General features: G+C 37.8%; 1 protein-coding gene across 1 annotated transcript in view; it reads left to right on the top strand.

Moving 5' to 3' along the window:
• Window positions 1-7,821: 7,821 nt before the first annotated feature.
• GABRR3 (gamma-aminobutyric acid type A receptor subunit rho3) overlaps window positions 7,822-23,924 on the top strand; it is a 46,164-nt gene continuing 30,061 nt past the window's right edge. Inside the window, 2 exon segments of the mRNA XM_033090212.1 lie at window positions 7,822-7,946; window positions 16,800-16,912. Coding sequence (XP_032946103.1) covers window positions 7,822-7,946; window positions 16,800-16,912 — 238 coding nt within the window.

Below are 23,924 nucleotides of genomic sequence, written 5' to 3'. Positions count from 1 at the left end.
ATTTATTTACTATAAAGCTACAGTGATCAAGACAGCGTAGTATTCTCAAAAGGACAGTAACATAGACCAATATAACAGAATAGACTGTTCCCATAGGCAATAGGAAAACACTTGAGCCATGGAAAAGAAATTAGAGAAAGGAGTATCATTATTATAAATTTGGCAAGTGCATATAGAAGAGAGTAAAACAGAAAGACTAGGGGCAAGGAGGCTAATTGAGATGTATATTTATATTAGAGGCAAAAAGTTGTAGTGGCAGTGGGAATGCAAAGGAACTAACAATAAATTTTGAAGGAAAACAAATAAACAAAAAAACACCCCATGTCTTGAAAAAGAAGGGATCAAAGGAGACTTCAAAATTTCAAGCCTGGGAGACGGGGAGAATGCTGCTCTCTGGATCAAAATCATGCTGTTGGGAATACAGACTATATTAATAGAGATGAATGAGATTGGCAGTTAACATTCTGTTAATTCTTGTATTTTCAATGTGTCAGCCATTGCCCTAAACACATGGTATTCGCTCATGGATTCTGGCTGTAAGCCTCAGAGGTCCTAGCAATGTCCTCTCTATTTGCCATATAGAGTAACTGACTAAGGAAGATATTTAACCACTATCAATATTCACACAACTAGTAAGTGGAAGAATTCGGATTTGCACCTAGGAAATCTGATGCCAAAGATCACATTCTTAACCACTATATTTTATTGTCTCCTCAGGAGTTTCAAAAGTCACCGAAATCCATTTGCCTAAAGAATACAGAAGAGGAAATGGAAGTCCAGGGAGGTTAAACAGCTTTCTAAAAATCACACAGTAAGTGCCACATCCTGTCCCAGAGCCAAATCTCCTAGCTCCTTATGTCTTTTAGCACTTTATTTTGATAGAAAGTTTCTTTTTCCACAGTGTTCACCTCTTTCACCTACCATTCCCAGAGATATAACAAAATGCAGTTCTTACATCTAGGAAAGAGGTGAAATATAATAAATATGCTCAATGTTCAAACATCATTAGTGAAGCTTCATTCCGGTAAATAATTGCATTTTCCTCGATAACAAGTATTTTCTTTTTGCCTGAATCATTTGGCATTATATCATTAATCTTTTCATTTAATTTGCCTGTGTTGGTAACTGCAAATTATTGTGGTTTCCTTTCAACAGGAAGAGGCTACTTAAAACTGTACTGTGGTCTGGATGGGAATGTGTAACCTATGCTTCCATCTAGTGGCCATATTGTACCATTACACTATGATGAAGATCGCTTTAGCATCATCTACTTTCCTCTAAAGCGAAGCAAGATTCTTTAGACTCCCAGCTCCTATCATAACTGATGTGGTATCTTAGAAATGAAGTGAGAAGGGAATGACAGAAGGTGGCGGAAAGGAAAGATACTGTACTGGGGCTCTGTTAATTCTGGGAAACAAGAGGAAACATTTCTGAGGGAGAGCATGGTGTTTGGGAGGGACAGAAAATGCCCCCTACTGGCTGCTATTGACATGGCCAGGTTATATTTCCAATGTATCAAACAAATCAAGGCGAGCGAGCGAGAGAGCCAGAGAGCGAGAACGAGAGAGAGAGAGAGAGAGAGAGAGAGAGAGAGAGAGAGAGAGAGAGAGAGAGAGAGAGAGAGAGAGAACAAAAATAAATGAATTGTGTACTTAGTCTCTCCAGTCTTGATTTCCTCATATATAAAAAAGAGAAGGATGGGATATTCTAAATGATCTCCAAATGTCATATCAACATTCTTTGACTCTACAATTTCCTACTGAAGATATTTTGCCTACCTGACATCGTACAGATATATTGGGAAGTTTCTGGAGGCTTGGAATTTGTTGTTGTCAACTGTTCTTGATCAAATCTAAATAAGACCTTCACTTTCCTTTTTTTTTTCTCTTTGTAAGCAAAATAATAGCTACCATATTTGGGACACAGCCATGCTATCCAAGTTTCTCTTTGGCTTCCTGCCAAAGAAGTAGAAACTGTCTGACATCGTCAGAGTGGAAGAAGAGTGAACGGGAGTTCATTTATGCGTAGGAGACCTTAAACCATTTCACAATTCTCCAGTGACTCTGTGATTCATTTTGTTTCCTGGTAGTTACCACTTTCTAATTTTGACAGATGCAATTTTCTGATTTTTTTCTTAAGAAGCTTATTGGGCTTGCAAAGAAAGCACTAAAGGGATAAGGTTAAGGATTTGATTCATCATCAACAGAGACAGATGCCTTATTATAATTAAAATGAAACTCTAAGACCTTCTGTGGGGCAACTCTTTGTAGCCTAGGCTTTTGCCTTATTTTTATTTTAATGCAAACCATTCCCCACTTAAAATTCATAACTGACAAAATACAACTGCTTTTATTCCCACCCACCCCCCCCCCTTAATGCTGATATTGATATGAGTAGTTGGTCTGGCAAAGATTATTCAATAAAGAGGTCAGATGGAGTTGCATTATTGATTGATCTCTACAGTGTGGAAATGGGCACCCAGGGCACCCTGACAAGATTAAGTGATGGTGAGGAGGCATATGATCTGTCAGATATTTCTGAAAAGTGTATGCCCCAAATAGCTTCACTGCTGACCTGAAAGTAGACAACTTCTACTTTTGTACTTCATTCCAACAGGTCAAAATATTGCTTCAAGAAATCCCCTCTTAATGACTTGCTTACTCTCTCTCAGCTTCCAATATTTCATTGTGACTTAAAAGTCCAGCAATCATCAAAATTAGTCTCTACAGGGCCGGCCTGGTGGCTCAGGCGGTTGGAGCTCCATGCTCCTAACTCCGAAGACTGCCGGTTCTATTCCCACATGGGCTAGTGGGCTCTCAACCACAAGGTTGCCAGTTCAACTCCTCAAGTCCTGCAAGGGATGGTGGACTGCGCCCCCTGCAACTAGCAATGGCAACTGGACCTGGAGCTGAGCTGTGCCCTCCACAACTAAGACTGAAAGGACAACAACTTGACTTGGAAAAAAAAGAAAAAGGCCTGGAAGTACACACTGTTCCCCAATAAAGTCCTGTTCCCCTTCCCCAATAAAATCTAAAAAAAAAAAAAAAAAAAGTTTAAAAAAAAATAGTCTCTACATGATGGGCATAGAGTTTTAATAAGGAGGATGTGCAAAGCATGTATTTACCTATGTTAGAATTTCCCAAACTGGGTACTCTGCAGGAGCACCTTTTTTTCTTTTTTCTTTTAGAAGAATATTAGTAAGCATTGTGGATTTTTTTTTTTTAAAGGCGATCTGAGGCCAGCTAAGTTTGGGAACCATAGAATTCAGCAGACCAAAAAAGGCTTTTTTTTTTCCCTGACTCCTTTAATGTATTAATAATCGTTCAACAAATATTTATTAAACACTGACTACAAAAATGGTTGTAAGTGTTTGGGATATCCCAGGGAACAAGACAGACAAAGATTGCTCTTTGTAGAGCTTATTACAATCTAACAAGACTGGACAGACAATGAACAATACACATCATAAGTAAAATATGTAAAATATGCTTAGTGGTGTATAAGGTGGATTAGTTAGACAGGTTTTAGGAGGAAAGGGAGCATTCTGAATTTTTTAAAAGGGTGGTCACGGTATGTTTCATTGACTAAAGAATTAAATTTGTTAAAAAAGTTAGTCATACAGATACCTGGATTACAACTGTGTCAGGCAAGGGTGACAACCAGTGCAAAGAGCCTGAGATGGGATGGTGTTCCGTGTGTTCAAAGAGCAGCAAAGAGGCCAGTGTTTGCAGAACTGGCTGTGTGTGTGAGTGTGTGTGTGTGTGTGTGTATGTGTGTGCGCGCGCGGATGAAGGGCGTAATAGTAGGAGAAGTCAGAAAGGCAAGGACGAGAAGGAAGTTACAAGCTATAGAGAGCTTTCCTAGCCATTGTAAAGACTTTTTATATTGAGGAAAATGAAAAGCCATTGCAGAGTTTTGAGGAGAGAAGTAACTTGATCTGATTAATATTTTTAAAGGATCATTGGTTGCTGGGTTGAGAATTGACTGAATCTGGGCAAGGGAAAAAGCAAAGGGACCAGTTAGGGCAATACTGCAATAATTCAAGCAAGAGATGACGATGACTGAAAGACCAGGGTAATAGCTGAGGAAGTGCTGAGAAGCATTTGGATCCTGGCTATATTATTAAGGCGGATTGGATGTGGAGTGTGAGAGAGAAGAGGCAAGAAAAGACAGTATCGTCATCAGTTGAGATGGAGAAAGTTTTAGGTAGATCGGAGAAAAATGTTAATAAACTTATTTTTGGGTGTGTCAAACTTGATATACGAGGTCTGCCAATTAAGTTTGCAAACTTGTTGCAAGGATGTTGCTAACCTTTTTTGATATCAGAGGGATTATTTATTATGAATTTGTACCAACTGGACAAGCAGTTAACTAGGTTTACTATTTGAAAGTGCTGAAAAGGATGCATGAAAAAGTTAGACGACCCAGACTTTTCACCAACAATTCATGGCTCTTGCATTACGACAATGCACCAGCTCACAGGGCACTGTCTGTGAGGGAGTTTTTAGCCAGTAAACAAGTAACTGTATTGGAACACCCTCCCTACTCACCTGATCTGGCCCCAATAACTTCTTTCTTTACCCGAAGATAAAGGAAATAACGAAAGGAAGACATTTTGATGACATTCAGGACATCAGGGTAATAATACAATGACAGCTCTGACGGCCATTCCAGAAAAAGAGTTCCAAAATTGCTTTGAAGGGTGGGCTAGGTGCTGGCATCGGTGCATAGCTTCCCAAGGGGAGTACTTTGAAGGTGACTGTAGTGATATTCAGCATGAGGTATGTAGCACTTTTTCTAGGATGAGTTCATGAATTTAATTGTCCGACCTCGTACTTATCAGACATACAAGTAGAAATATTAAGGAGGCAGGTGGATATGTGTCTTAGTTCATTCAGGTTGCTATAACATAAGACCACAAACTAAGTAGCTTAAAAACAACAGAAATTTATTTCTCCCAGTTCTGGAACCTGAAAATCCAAGATCAGTGTGCCGATATGGTCAGATAAGGGCTCTCTTCCAAGTTGCAGGCTTCTTGTTATGGAAAGGATGAGGTAACCTTCTGGAGTCTCTTTCATAGGGGCACTAATCCCATTTAGGAGGGTGCTAGCCTTATCACCTTATCACCTCCCAAATGTCCCACCTACTAAAACTATCTCCTTTGAGGATTAGGCTTTCAACATATGAATTTGGCGGGATGGCGGGGAGGGATGGGGCACATTTTTGAGAGAAAAGCCTAGACCAACAACATAAATTTGAGAGTGTTTAGCGTATGTATTTTTTTTAATTATTAGTTTCAGGTGTACAAAACAATGTGTGTATGGTTTTTAAAGCTTTGAAACTGGGTGAGATCACTAAAAGAGTGAGTTGATAGAAAAAACACAAGTACTGATGTACCAAGCACAGGGCCACTCCACTATTATGAGATATGATAGAGGAGCGGTAATCAGATTATAGGAGTGAAGAATAACGACAGGAGAGTACAGTATTCCAGAAGGCAGGTGGAGAAAATGGTTCAAATGTGAGGGAGGGATTGGGTGAGTCAATGTTTCCAGTGGCTGGATTGAGTAAGATAAGAGCTGAGACGAGACCATTGAAGGAACATCATCCACGTTGCTGAGGACAAGAGAACTTTCACTGTACCATGTAAGACAATCTGTGAGCCCCTGACAGGGTAATAAAATGTGTCGTTTCACAAATTCAGCACAGAGCACTTTTTCACAAAATATCTTCAGTGTAGCCAAAACTATTTGGGGAAGCGTTGGTGTAGATACCGGCACTTAATGAAGAGACCTCTGTAGAAAAGAGTACTGGGTCGAGGGGTTGGGTCCCCGGAATCTCATGACAACAGTGACATGGAAAACAAACTTTGACCACAATAGAGTCATCCAGCAGTCAATGTGACAGCAGCAGAAGACCAACCACTTTTGTTATATTTTTTTCTATTAGATGGCTCTTCGCAGAGAGGAAAGCTTACAGGCCCAGAAATATGTTTAAAAAAACAACAACAACAATGCTCAAACTTCTCTAGCCAGTAGGGAATTAAAATTTAATTAAATTAAAACTATGACAACCATTGGTAGGGTAACATTTAAAAACCTGATAATAGCAATGTGAAAAAGGATTTTAAGAAATGAGAAGTCTCATTCACTGCTAGGGCATAAATTCGTACAGTCACTTTGATGAGCAATATGGTAGTACCCAATAAATTTGAAGATGTGAAAATTGTTCAGCCTAGCAGTTTTACTTCTAGGTATTTACCCTAAAGAAGCCCTTGCATAAGAAAACATTTACAAAAATTCACTGCAGGATTGTTTATAATAGGTTTTTTTTTTTTTTTATGATAGACAAGTAAGAAATAATGTCTATCAACAAAAAAATAAATAAATAAAATGTTATGTATCTAGAAATTGAAACACCATGTAACAGTTAAAAATGAATTAACTAGAGCTACATTTATTAGCATTATAAATCTCTAAGCATAATGTTGAGAGAAAAAGTAGGCTGCAGAAGTAAAAGTATGACACCATTTTGATAAAGTTTTTTGAAACATGCAGAAAGTTTGTACATTATTTAAGAATACATATATAATAATGGTATAACTGTACATAATGGTAAACAGTAAATAGAGGATAAAGGAAGAAGCAAGGATTTATTACATCATTCTGCATATTTGTAAGATTTTATATTAAACATATTTTAAAGAGGAAAGACACGGCTAAAAAACAGCAAGAGGTTTTAATCCATGGGCTAAGAGAAGATGTAACCCAAGTCAAAGTAAATTAATGTGACAAAACAATCACACAATATACCAGGTGTCAAGGAGACAAATCAATTTGAGATAATTTAAGGATTTCCTTCACGTGATATTTCTGGGAAGAAAATGTCATTCTTCTTAAGTCCTAGTAAACAGGTCATCTGTTGCTGTATTGTTCACCTTGTGATATTCCAAAGAGAAACTTAATTTCACTGACATGCCCATTCATTGGTACTTTGCTTACATAGAGGGACTATTTCAGGGAATATTTCTACTCCGTGTATGCAGAGTACCCTTAGGAGAGTGTGCGGCCATAATTCAACAGTGAGAAGTGTATTCCTTACCTACTGCCCAAGGCAAATTTCTCTTTTATTTATCAGGTTGCTTACAATATTAAACTTAAAAGTGAACCACTTTTGATATCAATAACAAACCAACATGTTAAAATATGATTATTTCTTTGACAAAAGCAGTCATTTAACTTTTTGCTTGTACTATAACAATCTGTATGCATTTGGAGAGGGAAAGTGTCCTTTCTGGATTAAAAAGGAGCCATGAGATAAAGCGTAATTTAAATGTGTAATTAAATCTTTAAATGTGTAATTAAAATTCAGTTAATCATCTTTTTTCTCATTAAGCATATTATTTTGCCGACTCCTTAAGTATATCCAAAGCATACTGTGTTGGATTAAGGGGATTTACTGCCTAATCGCACTTCTTTACCTGCCGAGGTGCAACTGCAGCTGAGTTTATTGAGTAGAGGATCAAGCATCTCACTAAGAGCCTACCCTGGAAAAGGGAACCAAAGGATAGAAACTGAAAATGAAAAACAACCTGCTCTCTTTTCCCTAAATTGCTCATGATCCAGAAAGAAGTTTGCCTATAGGTAAGCGGAGTCTATTTAATCTACTCAAACAAAAGACACAGGCAGCATTGAAGGCAATGTCTCTCTTTTTTCCTTGATACTTTTGACCTGGGACAGTATTTATTTTTAAAAAGACCCAAGAAGCAATATTGATAACAGTACTGGTTGCATCTGTCTGCATTCCTTTCTTTTGGAAGAGATGATCCTGGCTTCCCAGTCATTCTTCTTCACCTGCATCTGGATCACTTTGTTGTCACATGCTTTTGCTGCTGCTGAAATCATGAAGCCCCACCAGAGGTACTGCTCTTCAGTGAAACAGACCCGGTAAGAGATCCTTCAGATAAGATATCCAGAGCATAGTCTGTACTGTATGCCGTTATCACCCAGTTTCTCCCACCAGCTGCCGCAGACGTAGAAACATACCTGTGATGGTAGCACATCTTTGTGCCAGGGATTGTCTCCAGAGGTAGCTTTCACTTACCAGAATAAATCACCTCAGATGGCATCAGAAAGAGCAGAATCTTGGATCTCTGCTGGCGTTTGTATGCTTATTTTTGGAGATGACAGTTAAACGGCTCATATAGGGATCTTCTCTGAGGGAATATAGTTCCTCAACAAGTAACACATTGATTATTAATAATAACACTTCAAGAAACTTAATGTTTCTTCTAATTTTTTTGAGGAGTAGTCTAAGCACCAACTCCTAGTACTTGCAGGGTATGTAGTTTCATATATTGATGAGATAGTACTGAAAAGCTTTAAAGCCATTTGTTGTCTTTCAAGAATAGTTTCCATACTTTTGAAACGTCATCGCATCATCGTTATTATCTATCATCAATAATTGAGAGCACGTTTGGACATGCTAGTAAAGGAGCATAGCTAACTACTGGAGTGACTAGTTCATCCCTATTTGGGACTTAGCACTAAATGTGCAAGGAATCCCCTCAGTCCCAGGAAAACTGAAACAACTGTTTCCCTATTACCCAAACAATTAGCTCCTGTCTTACCCAAACAATTAGCTCCTTTCCTTTTCACCAACCCCAAGATTTCCCAAAAGAACTAGTAGGAGAAATTGAGGAATGAGAGTAATATCACCCAGCCAACCTTGGCAATCAATGGGGTAACAGATGTTTCAGCCAGATTGCCCTCACAGCTTGAATATTTATGAAGCACTCACAAAAGATCAGGAAAGGGAACAGAAAATTTTAATAAATCCTTCTGAAGCCTCAGTTTTAATGACCAAAACCTAAAGAGATGTGGGGTGAGGGGTGGAAGAGATTACTAGATTCCTGACTCCTGCACTTCTCTGGAAAATTTCCCACACTTTCCCTCCATGCTTCTGCCCCCACCCCCAGAACTGAGGTGACAGGAAGTTTCTGAGTCTTTCTGAGTCTTCTTCAAGGCAATTAGGCGGGGCAGTATTTGGGAAATGTGGGGTTGGTTATACCAGCAAACTATATTTTTTTCAGGTTGCTTATAATTTCTGTGTAGTATATTTTATCTCAATTTGAAATAGATAGAGAATGCTTAAAGAATCATTTACTACTCAAACAAATTTGGCCGGTTTGTTTGGTGGATGTGTAGATGAGAAGGGAGATTGTCACAGGAGCTAATCCATCACAGCGGCCCAACTATCAGTGGCAGAGGTGCTGCACAAAAAATCTACTATGTGTATTTTTTAGGTGTCATTTAAGGAGCAAGAGGAGAACATTAGTGTATTTTTGTGGTGGGTTAGGAGATGTTTTTCTTAGACATCTCATTTTTAGACTCTATTTAAAAGAAGAGGGAACCCAGGGTTTCTGCTACTTGGGGCAAGCATGTTTGTTTTCACCTCTCTATATACCCTGAGGTACCCCTTTCAGCAATCAGCTAGCATAGGATTCATTAAAATTTATTTCTGTTTCTTTTTTTCTTAAAAAAAAAAAAATCCTCTAGGGCATGAGGGACTGAGGAAACCATCAACCCTGTTTCAGAAGTAGCCACTTAGAATGAAAGCCAGGCATTTTCCCTGAGTGAACAGTGAAATCCAGTCAGCCAATTTCTGGGCTGTCACTAGGCACACTGTCATGCAGACTTGAAGTCATTTTGACAAAAATAAAGAAATTACTGTATAGGATAGTTTCTAGAGCAAGGAGCCCAGGATTCTTCAGACCTCAGTATGTGCATAAATACTGTGTGCAGATCCAATCTGATTATTAGTAACTAAATAATGAATGAATTAATTAATTAATCCACTCTTTTCATAGTGCAAGAGAACTAATAGAATGAACGTGGAAGAAAAGCAGGATCTTTCTTTGAAAATTATGAAGTAAAATTATGTGCATTATCTCACATTTATGTGCATTATTTAGAGTCAGTTTTCATACAAACAGGCCCTTAAATGCTTGGCTAGTAACTGTTTTCATTCAGACTATAATCTCATTCTCTACCCCCAAATTCCCTCTTTTATCCAAACATTTTTAAAAATCTTACATCCAAAGATTCCCTTTGTTTCTTAAAAACAAAATGAGGGTGGTGGTGGTGAATAAACTAAATTATGGTAGGAGAAAAATGTTCCTGTTTTGCCCATGGAAGAGATTGGACTCCTTAGTGATACAAAGAGGATTAGACATGTAGAGTCATTGAATATTAATTCATTCTTTCAGTAATTGTATTGAGTGCCCTTTGTATGCCGACTGCTAGGTTGGGGGTTAGAGATATCCGGGTAATAATACATCGTTTCTGGCCTTAAGAATAATGAGCACAGTGTGGAGTCTGCTTAAATCAGCTTGCAAGAGCCAAGTGTTACATTTTGAGGAAATCTATTAGCTGGCTGTTAAAAATAAACATTATTAAGAATTAAATCTTATAAACATACCATTAAATAAATTATTTTTAAAATTAAGGCAATAAATTCTGAAAACTCACCACTTCATAATTACTTTACTGTATTTTACTATTAGCTATTGTTCTTGAGGTTATTTACATCTATTGTATCTGTATGGTGGAAATACAACACTGTATCATACCATTCTCTTTTCCTATCCTATCCTATCTTATTCTATCCTATCCTACCCTAAAACTATATCATATTATATCATACATCATATCATATCACACCATAGAACATTTTTGCTTCATTTCATATTTTTCTAAAGAAAAATAATAAATGTACAAAAACTTTTTAAAATGTTGCCTTCACATTATTTGACACTTCAGGCTGGGCTTCTGGTTGCACTCATTCCTAATAGAACTTAAGTAGGAAAGAGTCCACGTTAGCAGCAGGACATGGAGAATAGAATGACAAGATGGAAAGTCATGACTGAATCCTTATTTGGAAATGGATCCTGTTTGGAAATTTGGATTGATCCGAGATGGCAAGTCCAATTTGGTCTAGATAACTTATAAAGCATTTATTACACAAATCCAATAATGTATTTTCACATGGAAAAAAATTAAAAGAATCTCAATTATGCTTTTCCTTTTCCAAGTTTATTTCTAATTTGTATTCATGTACTACATGATTTTTCATGTTTAAAAGTATGGTGTAGAAACTATTTTTTATTTTCTTCACTTAAGCATTTTGCACATTGTTTCACAGACATAATAATGGTATTTTTAATTACTCCATGTAATTACTTTGAATTAAAAGACTAGAACTACCTACTCTATTATTGAACATTTATTTTCAAGTTTGCACAATTATGAGTAACCAGCAATAAATATCTTCATGCATGTAATTTTTCCTTTAACAATAAAAAATATAATAATCCTGGAAATGAATTACTGAGTTAAAGCAGGTAATTTATCTTGATAACTGTTGAAATTGATTTCTAAAGTGGGTTTGCCAATATTTGTACTGCCACCTATACACTATGAATGTTCCCATTTCATCACATTCTTAATAGCATTGGGTACTGAGAGGTTTCGTTTTCTGCTCATTTAATACGTATAAAATGTAGATAGGGTTTTACTTGGTATCTCACTGTTAACCCTCTTGATTAAATATTTTTAGTATGCTTATTGATTATATCTTCCTGTATAAATAGTCTATTCATGTCAGACCTAGTTGTTTTCAAGTTCTGATCCTAGTAAACTAATCCAATATATAGGCCCTTGGGAAAGCAGTTTTGTAAAGCAACTAGGTTTTTGTGACTCAATTAAAATGAGTTTTTTGTCATTCCACTTATTAAACTCCAATGCATCAGAATGACTTAGCTTTACCATGTTTCCCCGAAAATAAGACTGGGTCGTATATTAATTTTTGCTCCAAAAGATGCATTAGGGCTTATGTTCAGGGGATGTCATCCTGAAAAATCATGCTAGGGCTTATTTTCCAGTTAGGTCTTATTTTCGGGGACACATGGTACAGTATCTGCTTTTCCTCAACCAATTATAATACTTTTTAATTCTTTGCCTAATATGTCCTCTTCAAAGACCTCCTTAGTCCTCTAAAACCAGTCAAAATCCAGCCTTTCCTTCCCCCCCAGACTCCTGCTTTCTTAGCCACAATATTATAGTGGAGTTTCTCATACTGAGAAGAAGGGGGAATATAGAAATATGTTTCCTTTTTTTCATCCAAGAAGGAAAAGATTCTAATTCAAAGAGAAAAATGATCACTATTACCGAGACTTACACCTACTATTTCTCAAACAATGTTCATGCTACTTTGTGGGAAAAGACAAAGATTGATAATGCTGCTGTAAGACCCTTCCACGAGTTGAGATTTCTTTGCTCTATCCCATCAGGACTCGGCCCTCCTACAAGGCCCTCTAGTCCGACAGAAGTTTCCAAAAGTTTTCTTTCAGTAGCTGCCAAAAATGAAATCACTTTTTTTCTAGAAAAAGGGAGAGAGCAAGAGACACAAAGTAGTTTAAAACAATACATATATGGAATATGACCAGAAAGCTCTGAACTAAATCTCAGGCTCCATCATAAATTAATCCCCTTATTAAGTAAATTTGCTTCTCTCACCTTTGCCTGTTCTATTTCAGTCCTCATTTTATTAACTTTTCTATTTATGTCTTTATTTTAATTTTATAAACAGGGTTTTCAAATAGGACACCTACAATCCTGGAGTATAATATACCCCTTGGGGTGCATGCATGCTACCAGAGGGGCATGTGGACGTGAATAGTTTTAAAATGATCATTTATGGTTCTTTGACTTCCTTTGACCTCTTTCCTAAAATTTATTCACCTGAAAACTCTTCTTTCCAGCCTTCCTTTAATGATTACTCTGTCTCACTTAGCAAAATAAATGCATACCTCTCCCTCTTCCTGAATCTTACTATGTGCATTGCCCCTGTGTATAAAATCCTCCTGGGTACAAAGAGACCATTATAAATATTGTTGTTGAGGTAGTGGATGACTTTAGTTTAAATAATACATCCTTCTCTGAACTGGGTGAGCTCCTTTTTTTTTTCCCCCAACAAAATTGAAGGAAGAGTTTAATTAATTTGCCAGGCTACAAATCATTAGAAATAGTTGTTGGTGATCACAATGTGAATTTCAGAATACAAGAAGGAATCTAAATAATAAGTTACATTGCTGAAACAAAATTTCTTCAAATTCCATGTATTTACCTATCTATGAACAACGTTTTTCAATATTTTCATCTATAAAAATTAAAAAATAGGATCAGAGAAATCAAATCAAAACCACAATGAGATATCACCTCACACCTGTTAGAATGTCTATTGTAAAAAAGAAAAGAAATAGCAAGTAAATGTGAAGAAAAGAATGTGAAGAAAAGAAAACCCTTGCACACCGTTGGCAGGAATGTAAATTGGTGCAGCCACTATGGAAAACAGTATGGAGGTTCCTAAAAAAAAAAATAAGAATAGGACTACCATATGATCCAACAATTCCATTTCTGTGTATTTATCCAAAGAAAATGAAAACACTAATTCCAAAAGATTTATGCACACCTATGTTCACTGCAGCATTATTTACAATAGCCAAGGTATGGAAAAAAACAAGATATAGGTGTACATCAATGGATGAATAAAGAAAATGTGGTACACACACACACACACACACACACACACACACACACACACACTGGAATACCATTGATCCATAAAGAAATGAAATCTTGCCATTTGTGCCATGGATAGACCTTGAGGGCATTATACTAAGTGAAATACATCAGACAGAGAAAGACAAATATCATATGATCTCACTTATATGTGAAATTTAAAAAACAACAACACAAAACAAGAGCATAGATAGAGAGAACAGATTGGTGGTTGCCAGAGGCAGGAGGTGGGGTGGGCACAATGGGTAAGGGAGTCAAAAAATATCAACTTCCAGTTATAAAATAAATAAGTCAAGGGGATATAAAATGTACAGCATGGTGACTACAGTTAATGATACTGTGCTGCTAAGTAGCTAAGAGAGTAAACCTTAAAAGTCCTCATAGCAAGGAAAAAAAAATTTTGTAACCATGTATGGTGACGGATATTAACTAGACTTGTTATGGTGATCACTTCGCAATATATACAAACATCGAATCATGATGTTGTACACCTAAACTAATATCATGTCAGTTATACCTCAATAATAAAAAAAACTTTTTGAAGTAAAAATTAGCAATAGAATTTATGCTAAATCTGGTTTCATTGTAGCAATGAGTAATATCTGTATATAGATACAGAAAATAATTAGGGATAATGCACCATCACTTCATTAAGGTTTACATTTCCGATAAGATTTTTATTCATAATTTTAATAAGTATTTATCAACATTTATGTGTTATGTTTTGATCCATTTGTCATCATCATAGAAGCTTTAAAAAGTTAATTTCAAAGTGTATACAAATATTCTTGCAAAGAACTATGATGGGGTGATAAAATTCTAGGAAGGAAATAAAATGGAAATGCAAGTTCAAAGAAAACAAGGAATGAGATGAAATTTCTGATTTTTAAAGAGCATATTCATCAACTTACAAATGCATAATGTGGATATTTACAGTCAGTGGGTACATTAAAACCAGGAATACATGTTTTATTTAAAATTATTAATAATAAGCAATTTTAAATTTTATGATGAAAAAATTGTGGATGCCTATTTAAATATGTGGGAAGGAGTACATAGATTTTCGAAAATTCTTTTAGATAGTGTATAAGCCACATAATCATTTTTGAGAAATAGATGCCGTATAAATACATGTAAGTTCAAATATAAATAAACATGGGACATCTCACTGAATCAGAAAGAGCCCTCAGGTAAGGACAGGTGTGTGTGTTTTCAGGTACTACCAAGAGTGCATTTCATAGCAGGCTCTGTGATCAGTGTTCTTGGGATTCTTAATTAGATTTATTCTTTCCAATCTCATGGAGAGTTGTGCTTCTGAAATGACACATTAGTGATGCGCCATTTAGTTGTATTTTATTACCATACGAGTTCACAAATTTTCATGAGTTTTCACCTAAAGTTACATTTCATTTTTCTTAAAATAGTAACAGCTAGTTAGCTTTTATTAAATGTCTACTATTTTCCAGACCAGTGGTCCTCCTGAGAAACTGTTATAAATGCAAATTCTCATAACTCAAGGGTATTGAATCAGAAACTCTGGGCATGGGGCCCAGCAAACCAGGTGATTCAGGTGCGTGCGAAAGGAGATAATATTTACGAAACATCTGGTATGGGGTCTTGAACACAGTAGGTATTTAATAAAAACTAGCTGCTGTTACTTTTTCAATGAACAGTTTAGCTCCTAGAAAGAAATTTTCTAGTTAAATCTATATCCTTGGAAGGAACAGTTCTTTTATGTGTTCAATTATTCATAGGATATAATGACTTACATGCTTAAAATCAAACTCATTGTCTTCTTCCCAAAACAGATTTCTTCCTCCAGCTTCCCCATTTCCATGAATGGCAAAAATACATATATAAATCTCTGAGGGTTTCAGCCAGAAGCTTCCCTACTGAAAGAACATACTGACTGATGTCAGATGCCCATAAGCCTGGACATATTCCTTCAACCAGCTGCTTGAGAATGTGAAATTCTCACCATCAATGTCACTTTACTGCATTAAGAAATTGCATCCACACGTCTTCTGTTAAAATCTGCATCTCTTTGCTGGAGAAGACATGCATTAAAGCTAAAGCATATCAGGAATGCAGAGTGACTAGAATCCATCTAGTAGACCCCTCGGGGTCTTGTGTTATTGCTGCTGCTGACGGTGATGATGCAAGTGACAACAAACATGCTTTTCTGGAAGGAGTTACTGAGCAAAGCCTCCAGTACCTGGGATGAGAAGACGGCTGCATGTCGCTTACAGAACGGCTGTGCTTTCACTCACATTCTGCCTCCACGCTTAGAATATGGCTGGGAAGTATGTGTCATGGGACCAAAAATGAGTCAGGGAGGCTAAGCCCACAACTTGCCCAAGTTCACAGGGAGTCATAGGGCTCTACTCCAAGATCAGGACACTGCACGCAACCGAGACGCCACTCCCCTCTTTGCCTTATCCTAGAGAACTAGGATAGTAGATGAAAATAGACTTCCCCTCCTTCACAACTGGCCCCCACATCAGGCCCAATCAATTGTCAAATCCATCCATTCCTTTTTTTTTTTTTTTGGATTCCTTTCCATTCCCATTGCCAAGTTCCAGAACCTACAACAGAGATTCTATCTCTAATCTCAACCTGCACCCGTACTTTCTGCTCATTTTGTCTTTGTAAAATTCTATCTTCGTCAGTTTACAATTTTGCAGGGGTTTTGGTTTTTTACTGTCTTAGGGCAGAAGTAGGTTAACTTTAGGGACTGCAAACATCACTTAGGTAGCATGCTTAATGCAGGTTCCTAGGCCCTTTCCTTTGATTCTCGTTTAGATGATCTGCGGTGCAGTCCATGGGTCTGAATTTTGATCACCTCCACCCAGGTGGTAGTGACCAGGTTTTCCTGGTCTAAAAACCACATTCTGAGAAACATTGCCTGTCAGCGTGTTACATCCAAACTCAGTTTGCCATTTAAGGTGTCCCAAAATTTGGTTTACCCCACCTGTCCCACCCTTAGATAATAAAGAGTAAATGTTGGCAGAGCTCGGCTGTGTGTAATATGAACTGAGAAAACGAGCTGTTATGTATATATTTCAGAGCGTACCATGTTAAAAGCAGAAGGCTAACCTAAATCAAAATATTTAGAAGCACATGTATCTCAGAAGTATTTTTTCCCCTTTAGAGGGACAGCAAACAAGACACCAAAATGAGGAAAGACGACAGTACGAAAGTGTGGCCCCTGAAATATGAGCAACTTCTCCACATAGAGGATCACGATTTTGCAATGAGACCTGGATTTGGAGGTGACTGTTACTTTTACAAAACTCTTAGGTCATAATCCATTGCACTGTCAAAATGGAGTTGAAAATTTGAAGTAATTAAGACCAAAACACCAGTAAAGACAATTTAAAAAAACAAAAACAGAAAAACCTTTCACAATGATGTTCTCTTGAATGAGAACAATTGATAATTAATTTTGTTTTTATGCGCTTCAAATTGGCCAAAAGAAAAGATAAATATTTTTAGTAAATATCCATTTACAGTGTACTAATCGTAAATAGTATATGTTCAATAAATAGTGAATGGATATATCTTGCCTATACAATACATTTCAGTTAAAATCTGTAAACTGGATTATATGACGATAGTCATAAAATCATCTTGAATATTCTTATAAACTGGAACACCTGGCTAGCGTGGAAGAAGTAGTATGCCAAATGCCTGACTCCCTATGAAACAACTCTGCTGAGTTTTTTTCTTTTTATCACTTTTAACAACTAAAGTTGATCTACATGTTGGCATGCCAGGCGCTGTGCACTCGCTCATTCCACCCTCCCAGTGACCCTAGGATGCGGACACTGTCACTATCCCGAATATTCCAGTGTGGAAACTGGGGCTTAGAGAGGTTAAGCAGTAAGTGGAGAAACCAAGATGCAATGGCAGGTAAGGACGGCAGAAGAAGTCGATATTAGAAGAACGCATATATGGGCAGAGTCCCAGAGAGCCTCACGTGGAAAGGTGCTGGCTCAGGTAGCAGATGGCCATCAGCTGTAACCAGTTAGTCATTGGCCACTGATATAACTGTCTTGGCTGAGTTAGCAAGTGCGGGGTGCAGTCAGCAAGGGGTTGGTTGGTTGGCAGAGAAGCAGATGGCAGATTGCGCTCCATGTGGAGCCTGCTTCCTGTGTCTCCAAGCCAGCCACCATCGAGAGTATAGTGGTATGAACCCCCAATCCATGGCTCCATTGGTGTTCCTTTTTGGCCTCGCCATATCCTGCATTCTTATGCGGGGAGCGGGACCAGCGACCCCACATGACAGCACACATACTTGGAACACGATCTCTCCTTCCATTAGATTGTGTAACGTGTGTATAGTTGCATCACTGAGAGCATCAGGTTTTCCAGACACACACAGGGTGTGGTGAAATCAACCGGTGAAACTTCACTCTCCACCTTAGTGTGAAGTTCATCCTAACTCTGCGGTCATTGACCTAAAGTCTCCCACTCCCACAATTCCTGAATTGAACTTTTCCGAATATTAGAGATGTGGATAGAAGAAATGTGGTTATGAGGGTGAAAAGGCAGGATCCTCCAGCAGTGACGCGGGTTCAGCTTTTTTGATAAATAACTAATCCTTCAAGTACTTAGGGTGGGGTGGGCAGATTTGATCATCATTATATTGTGGTGATGACCAAGGGAAGCGAAACACGCATGGAGATGCCCTAGAGAACGAATTTGTTAACAGATAAAATTCAAAAGTGTGCCAGGTCGTTGTTATGTTGAGCGTTGTTTGTTTGTTTGTTTATTTTTTAATTTCCTGGAATCTACTGGGTTGCAATTCTAAGGGCCTGGCTTTGATTTTATTAGATTAATGACTCAGACTTTAGTGGGCATCAGAATAACCTCGGGGGTTCTTAACACACAGGTTACTGGGCCCCAATCCCAGAGATTTTAATTCACTAGGTCTGGATGGGGCCAATAATGCGCATTTTTAACAAATTCACAGGCGATGCTGCTGCTGGTGGTTTGAGAACCATATTTGATAACTACTGAATTAGATTATCAGCCTCACATTAGATCTTAGTGAGTTTAATTTTTTGTGTTGTTTTTTTTCCAGAGCATTTCTCACAGTGATTGAACCTAATTTAAGACCTTAGGAGCCTCAAAATTGTTCAAGTTTAAAGCTGTGTCAATTTTTTACTTCTAAAACTATTTCTTTATCTTTTTTTCAATTTAGATCATGACTCAGATGTGTCGTCCTTACCACAATTCTCCTAAAGATGCCTGACTTAACTACCATTCCCAATAGACCCGTTTCTTTCCTTCAACCAAATTTGCTCAAAGTTTGGATAATATGCCCTACAACTATCAAGCAGGTGTTCTGTACCTTGGTCTCTATGATTCTATAAAAAGTTTCTGAAATCTTTCCCTTACCACCCTTTAGCTGGAGAAAATCCTATGTAGATGAACTTGCCAGGCTATGGGTCTTTGAGCCACTAGAGGGCGCCAGTCTCACAGGAATGTCTTGGAACTGGCCTCTCCGGCGCACTAGTTACAGACCTAAAATGATGTATAGTCTAGTATGCTCTCTTGAACACCAATTCACAAAGCTGCCCTATTCCTGTCCGGTTAGGCTCCTCAATTAAATGAATTCCTATTCTAGAGGAAAGGGCTTTTATGGGTCTATTTTAGACCGTTGAAAGACAGAAAGATTGAGACAAAAATGACTGTCCTTGAATTTGGACCTTGAAACACTCTGGAAAGGCTTTGTCACTCAAAGTGGTTCAAGGACCAGCAGGAGAATCACCTGGGAGTTAGTTAGAAATGCAGAAGCCTAGGTCCTACCCCAGGTTTTCTGAATCAAAATCTGCATTTTAACAAGATCCCCAAGGTGATGTGAATACACTTTACAATTTGAGAAACACTTCTGTAGGTAAAGTGCCCACCCTCTGCTTTTACCTTAAAACATTTATGCTTTCATTCTCCCTCCCTTTGTTACTCCTATCCCCCAGAAAAACATAAAATTGATCTTAAATTTCCAATTCTCTTGATGTATAAAAGATATGTGGTAAAGTTCTTTTTTTTTTTAAGTGAGAATGCTTTTTTAAAAACGATTTTTCCCCTGAGGCTACTTTGTAGGGTTATTAAAAATGCAATTAAAATGTGCTATTTAATGGCAGGTGGCAAATCACTCCACGATTAAGAAATTTTTCTGACAATCATGGACTGGGGCTAAATGGGTGTCCAAATGGCTTGTGTATTCAGGCAGAAAAATCCATAAATCCAGTCAGAAGTGTCAGTCTGGTACCTCTGTGAAATATAGTCCTTAAACTTCTCTTGTCTTGGTCAGAACAGCTTTTTATACCAGTGACCCATTTCTCTGTTCTCTCAAGTCTGCCTTCTTGAGGCAATGAGACTGCAGGATAAAAAAAAGACAAGCTTTAATTTATCTTCTCTTTCTTTATACTTGTCCATAACACAAGCATACACACATACTCCTTTTCTCTTGAGCTAAATGTAACTTCAGCACTTCTCTTGCCTTAATGTGTTTTTCTAATTAGCTTTAACATTAAAACCAGCTGCTACTGCAGTGTTTTTTACTTTTATAAAGCATTAGAAGATTAATTGACTCATTATGTGGAAACAGGAGGATATAAATTTAGGGGAGCTTTTTGTTTAACTTGGGTTATAAATTGTGGCTCGTTTTCTTTATTTATGTTTTCCCTACCCTTTACATCTCCCATAACTAAGGGCTTTCTTTAGTCTTATAGACGGTGATTTCTTTGTTTCTTTAAAGTGAAGTCAGTTTAGCATCTAGACACTGGCTACTGAGTTAAGATGAAACTTCAAGTTGTAAAGGCCACTGGTATAGTCTTTGCTTGTCAAGCAGGGAGGACTAGACTGGAAGCCAGAAGGACCTGGCTATATTCCTTCATTAACTAGCTTTAGATTTCAGACAAGTTCTCTAACCTCTCTGAGTGTGAGTTCCTTCATGTCAAAAGGAGCTAACATTGGTTCTATCTAGCTAACTCCCAAATGGCTGTAGTGATAACATAAGATAATATATTACAAACTATATTTTAAATGCACTATACAAATAAGATGTCTACCTTTCATTTAACTCTCCTTATCCCAGCGTGTATACAAACCAGGTTGATGATCTACCTTTATGTATGTAAAAAGGATGATAAATGTGTGTGCTATTACCTAGTTAGTGATCCTGGGAAATCAACACTATAGTCATAATGGTTAATATTTATTTAATTTTGACTATATTTCAAATGCTTTATGTATTGAGTTAGTAGTATTTATGAAATTGTTGTTATTCATGCATTGTAGGTATTACTGATCCATTAGATGAGTGGTTGTCAAGATATTTGAATGGAGTCGGGCTAAGGACTTGACCTGCATTCTTTGTTTTAGTCTCACAGCAACCCTATTGCATAGATACCATATGCATATATTTATATTCCCTGTTTTACAAAAGAGCAAACTGAGGAGTTAAAGAATTTTTAGAAGTTTGGCTTATACTTGAATTTATGTAGCTACAAATTCCACAATATTTAATCTGTCTGCTTTATTGCCACCTTCTTTCTGGGACTCAACTCCTTATTTATAAAGAGAATGATCTTTGGAGCTTTTATCCAGCTCCAGAATTCCATGATTCTGTATCTTGCTTTTACATGCCCCTCACACTCCGGTCTGTCCTCAAGAATGTCAGAGCATAGTATATATTCCCAGACACAGGAGTAAGGAGCACTGGACATGGAGCTCAAAGGATACAAAAATGAGGTCAGACGACATCCAAAGGCAAGCACTTTCCTTGCAAATGGAAGAGGTCATCCCCACAAGAACAGTGTAAATCAGAGCAAGGAAAGAAGAAATCTAAGATGATTTCAGGAACCCATTCCTAATGGACAAGCCATGCTGTCATGCCTCAGGGTGTCAGGTAGGGTCTCAGCTCCCTCTCCCCACATAAGAATGCAAGACATGGTGAGGCCAAAAAGGAACAGCCACGTTGCCATAGATAGGGGAGTCATTACACTATATTCTCACTGGTGGCTGGGTTGGAGACGCAGGAAGCAGGCTCCACACTATCTGCAATCCACCATGCTAACTGCAATCTGCTCTTGCTAGCTCAGCCACCATCTCCTTGCTAGCCCCCATTTTCTGCTAGCGTAGCCACGGCAGTTATATTAGTGGCCAATGGCTCACTGGTTACAGCTGACGGCCAATTAGCCACAGCTGATGGCCAACCAATCACAGTTGATGGCCATTTACTACCTGAGCCAGCACCTTTCCACATGAGGCCGAGAGCCTGGAAACTGCACTCCTGGCTCTGTCCCCACATATGTTTTTACCCAACTGTCAGACCATCCTTCAAACAAGCCTGAGGACCCAGTGCTTGTCCAGGGCTGGCACCACGAATGTGTCTTTATATGATGGCTTTGTAGGACTGTTATCAGGCTTGCAGAGATAGTCACCAGCAACTAGGATCTACTTCTAAGTCACAAGATCCTAAATCCAAGTTCTCAGATTTCTCAGACTTAGTCATAAAATAAATGCTCTGAGAAAAACACTGTATCATTTCTAGTGAGGAATGGGCTGATTATCTAACTGTTTGGAGTGTAGGATTGAGATTAGTGGCTTGCATTCCTAGGGGCAGGTTCACATTTTTGCTGAATTGCAGTAGCGCCAATTCAGTTTACTAACTGTGTATTATTTCTAGTCCTCAAATGACTCTCCAAGGTGAGTGCTACTACTCAAATTTTATAGGTGTGGAGACTAAGCTTAGAGGTGTCACTTACCCTAGATCACATATAAGGGGTGGAGCTGGGTTCAAACTCTAGTCTGTGATTCTCATGCAAGAATTTTATTCAGGATATTCGGCTACATCTCCAGGACTTCTCCAAACCTTTCATTCATTTGGAGTATTGGAATTAATGGGAGGATTTACTCATACTGAAAGGCTGGGGAGAACCATGGATGAGATCTTTCCATGAATTTTTATTTTGATATCTCTACTACTAAAGGAAAAAGGCAAACACATGAAAAGCATCAGCGCTGAGCCCTTTAAAGTAATAATACTGAGTCGTTCCCAAGTTAATGCTTAATCATAATTATCGTTAAACAATATTATTTATAAAATTGCCATCATTAACGTTGTAGAAACTAATTGACCCAGAATGGAAGGATGGTTAATATGCAAGTTGGTGGTTAATATGCAAGTAAGGTATTCCTGAATTCTGAAGTAGAAATATATTCAAGTGACAGGCCCAGTGCCTGGCCAGCTGGTACCCTTGTAAGTAAGAAATGATATTGAGGGTATAGGCTTATGGAAGAGAAAAGGGAATCTGTGTTGACAAAATGAAGGTAATATCAGCCAATGAATGGAGGGAGTCATAGATAGTGGATAGGGACTGGCAAGGCATATCTTGTTTTATAATGTGTTGTGTATTTAAAACACAATAACTAGGCGCTTTATTGAATTATATGCACATATATGTCACATGTAGCACATTCAGACATTAATTGACCTCAGCAAGGAAGCTTTTCTGACCTGACCCTTCTAAATCCCAGAATCTTGCCTAAAACAGCCACGCGAGGTCCATCAAAGCAAGATTTCTATTTTTTCAACAATAGCTGAAAGTGTTTTTTAACTCAGGATTATACAGAGACAACAAAATTTAATTGAGAATTGGTCACTATGGAAAGAAAACATATGAAGACTGTGTGTATGTGTGTGTGTGTGTGTGTGTGTATATATATATATATATATATATATATTATTTTAGGGTATGTATGCATTCAATTTCATCCACAGTGCTAAATAATGAAGTTATTAACATCAGTATCCCCTCACACAGGAGCTGGTGAAACCCTTTGTGAGGTGTAACAAGGAAATGTCTTGGTCTCAGTCTGGACTTGACTCTCTTGTGTCATCATTCAGGTTCTCTGGACCCATGAATCTGAGGCTGTGAGACCCAACTGCAAACACATCTCAGCAGTTCTCTGTTTGAGGTTCCTCCAGTTCTGACTTTCAGTGTATTGTCATCAAATGCATTTCTAAGGATGTTTGCTTCATCCCAAATGAGGTTGTGGTTACTGATGACCTGGAAAGGGATATTTCGGAATGTGTGACATCCCTGTGTAGTGCTGTACCTTTAGCCTGCCAAGCACTTCCCAAGTGAAAGAGGCTGATTTTTTAGCAGGAAAGTGCAGGCTCCCACATTTTCCAGTCGTGAACTGCATGATTTCACTCCCTGACTATAAAATGTGACCATTTACCATAGAGAATACAGAATTCTTCAAAAT

This window comes from Rhinolophus ferrumequinum, chromosome 2, assembly GCF_004115265.2.
Source record: "Rhinolophus ferrumequinum isolate MPI-CBG mRhiFer1 chromosome 2, mRhiFer1_v1.p, whole genome shotgun sequence".
NCBI lineage: Eukaryota > Metazoa > Chordata > Mammalia > Chiroptera > Rhinolophidae > Rhinolophus > Rhinolophus ferrumequinum.
This window is presented reverse-complemented; position numbering and strand designations above follow the sequence as displayed.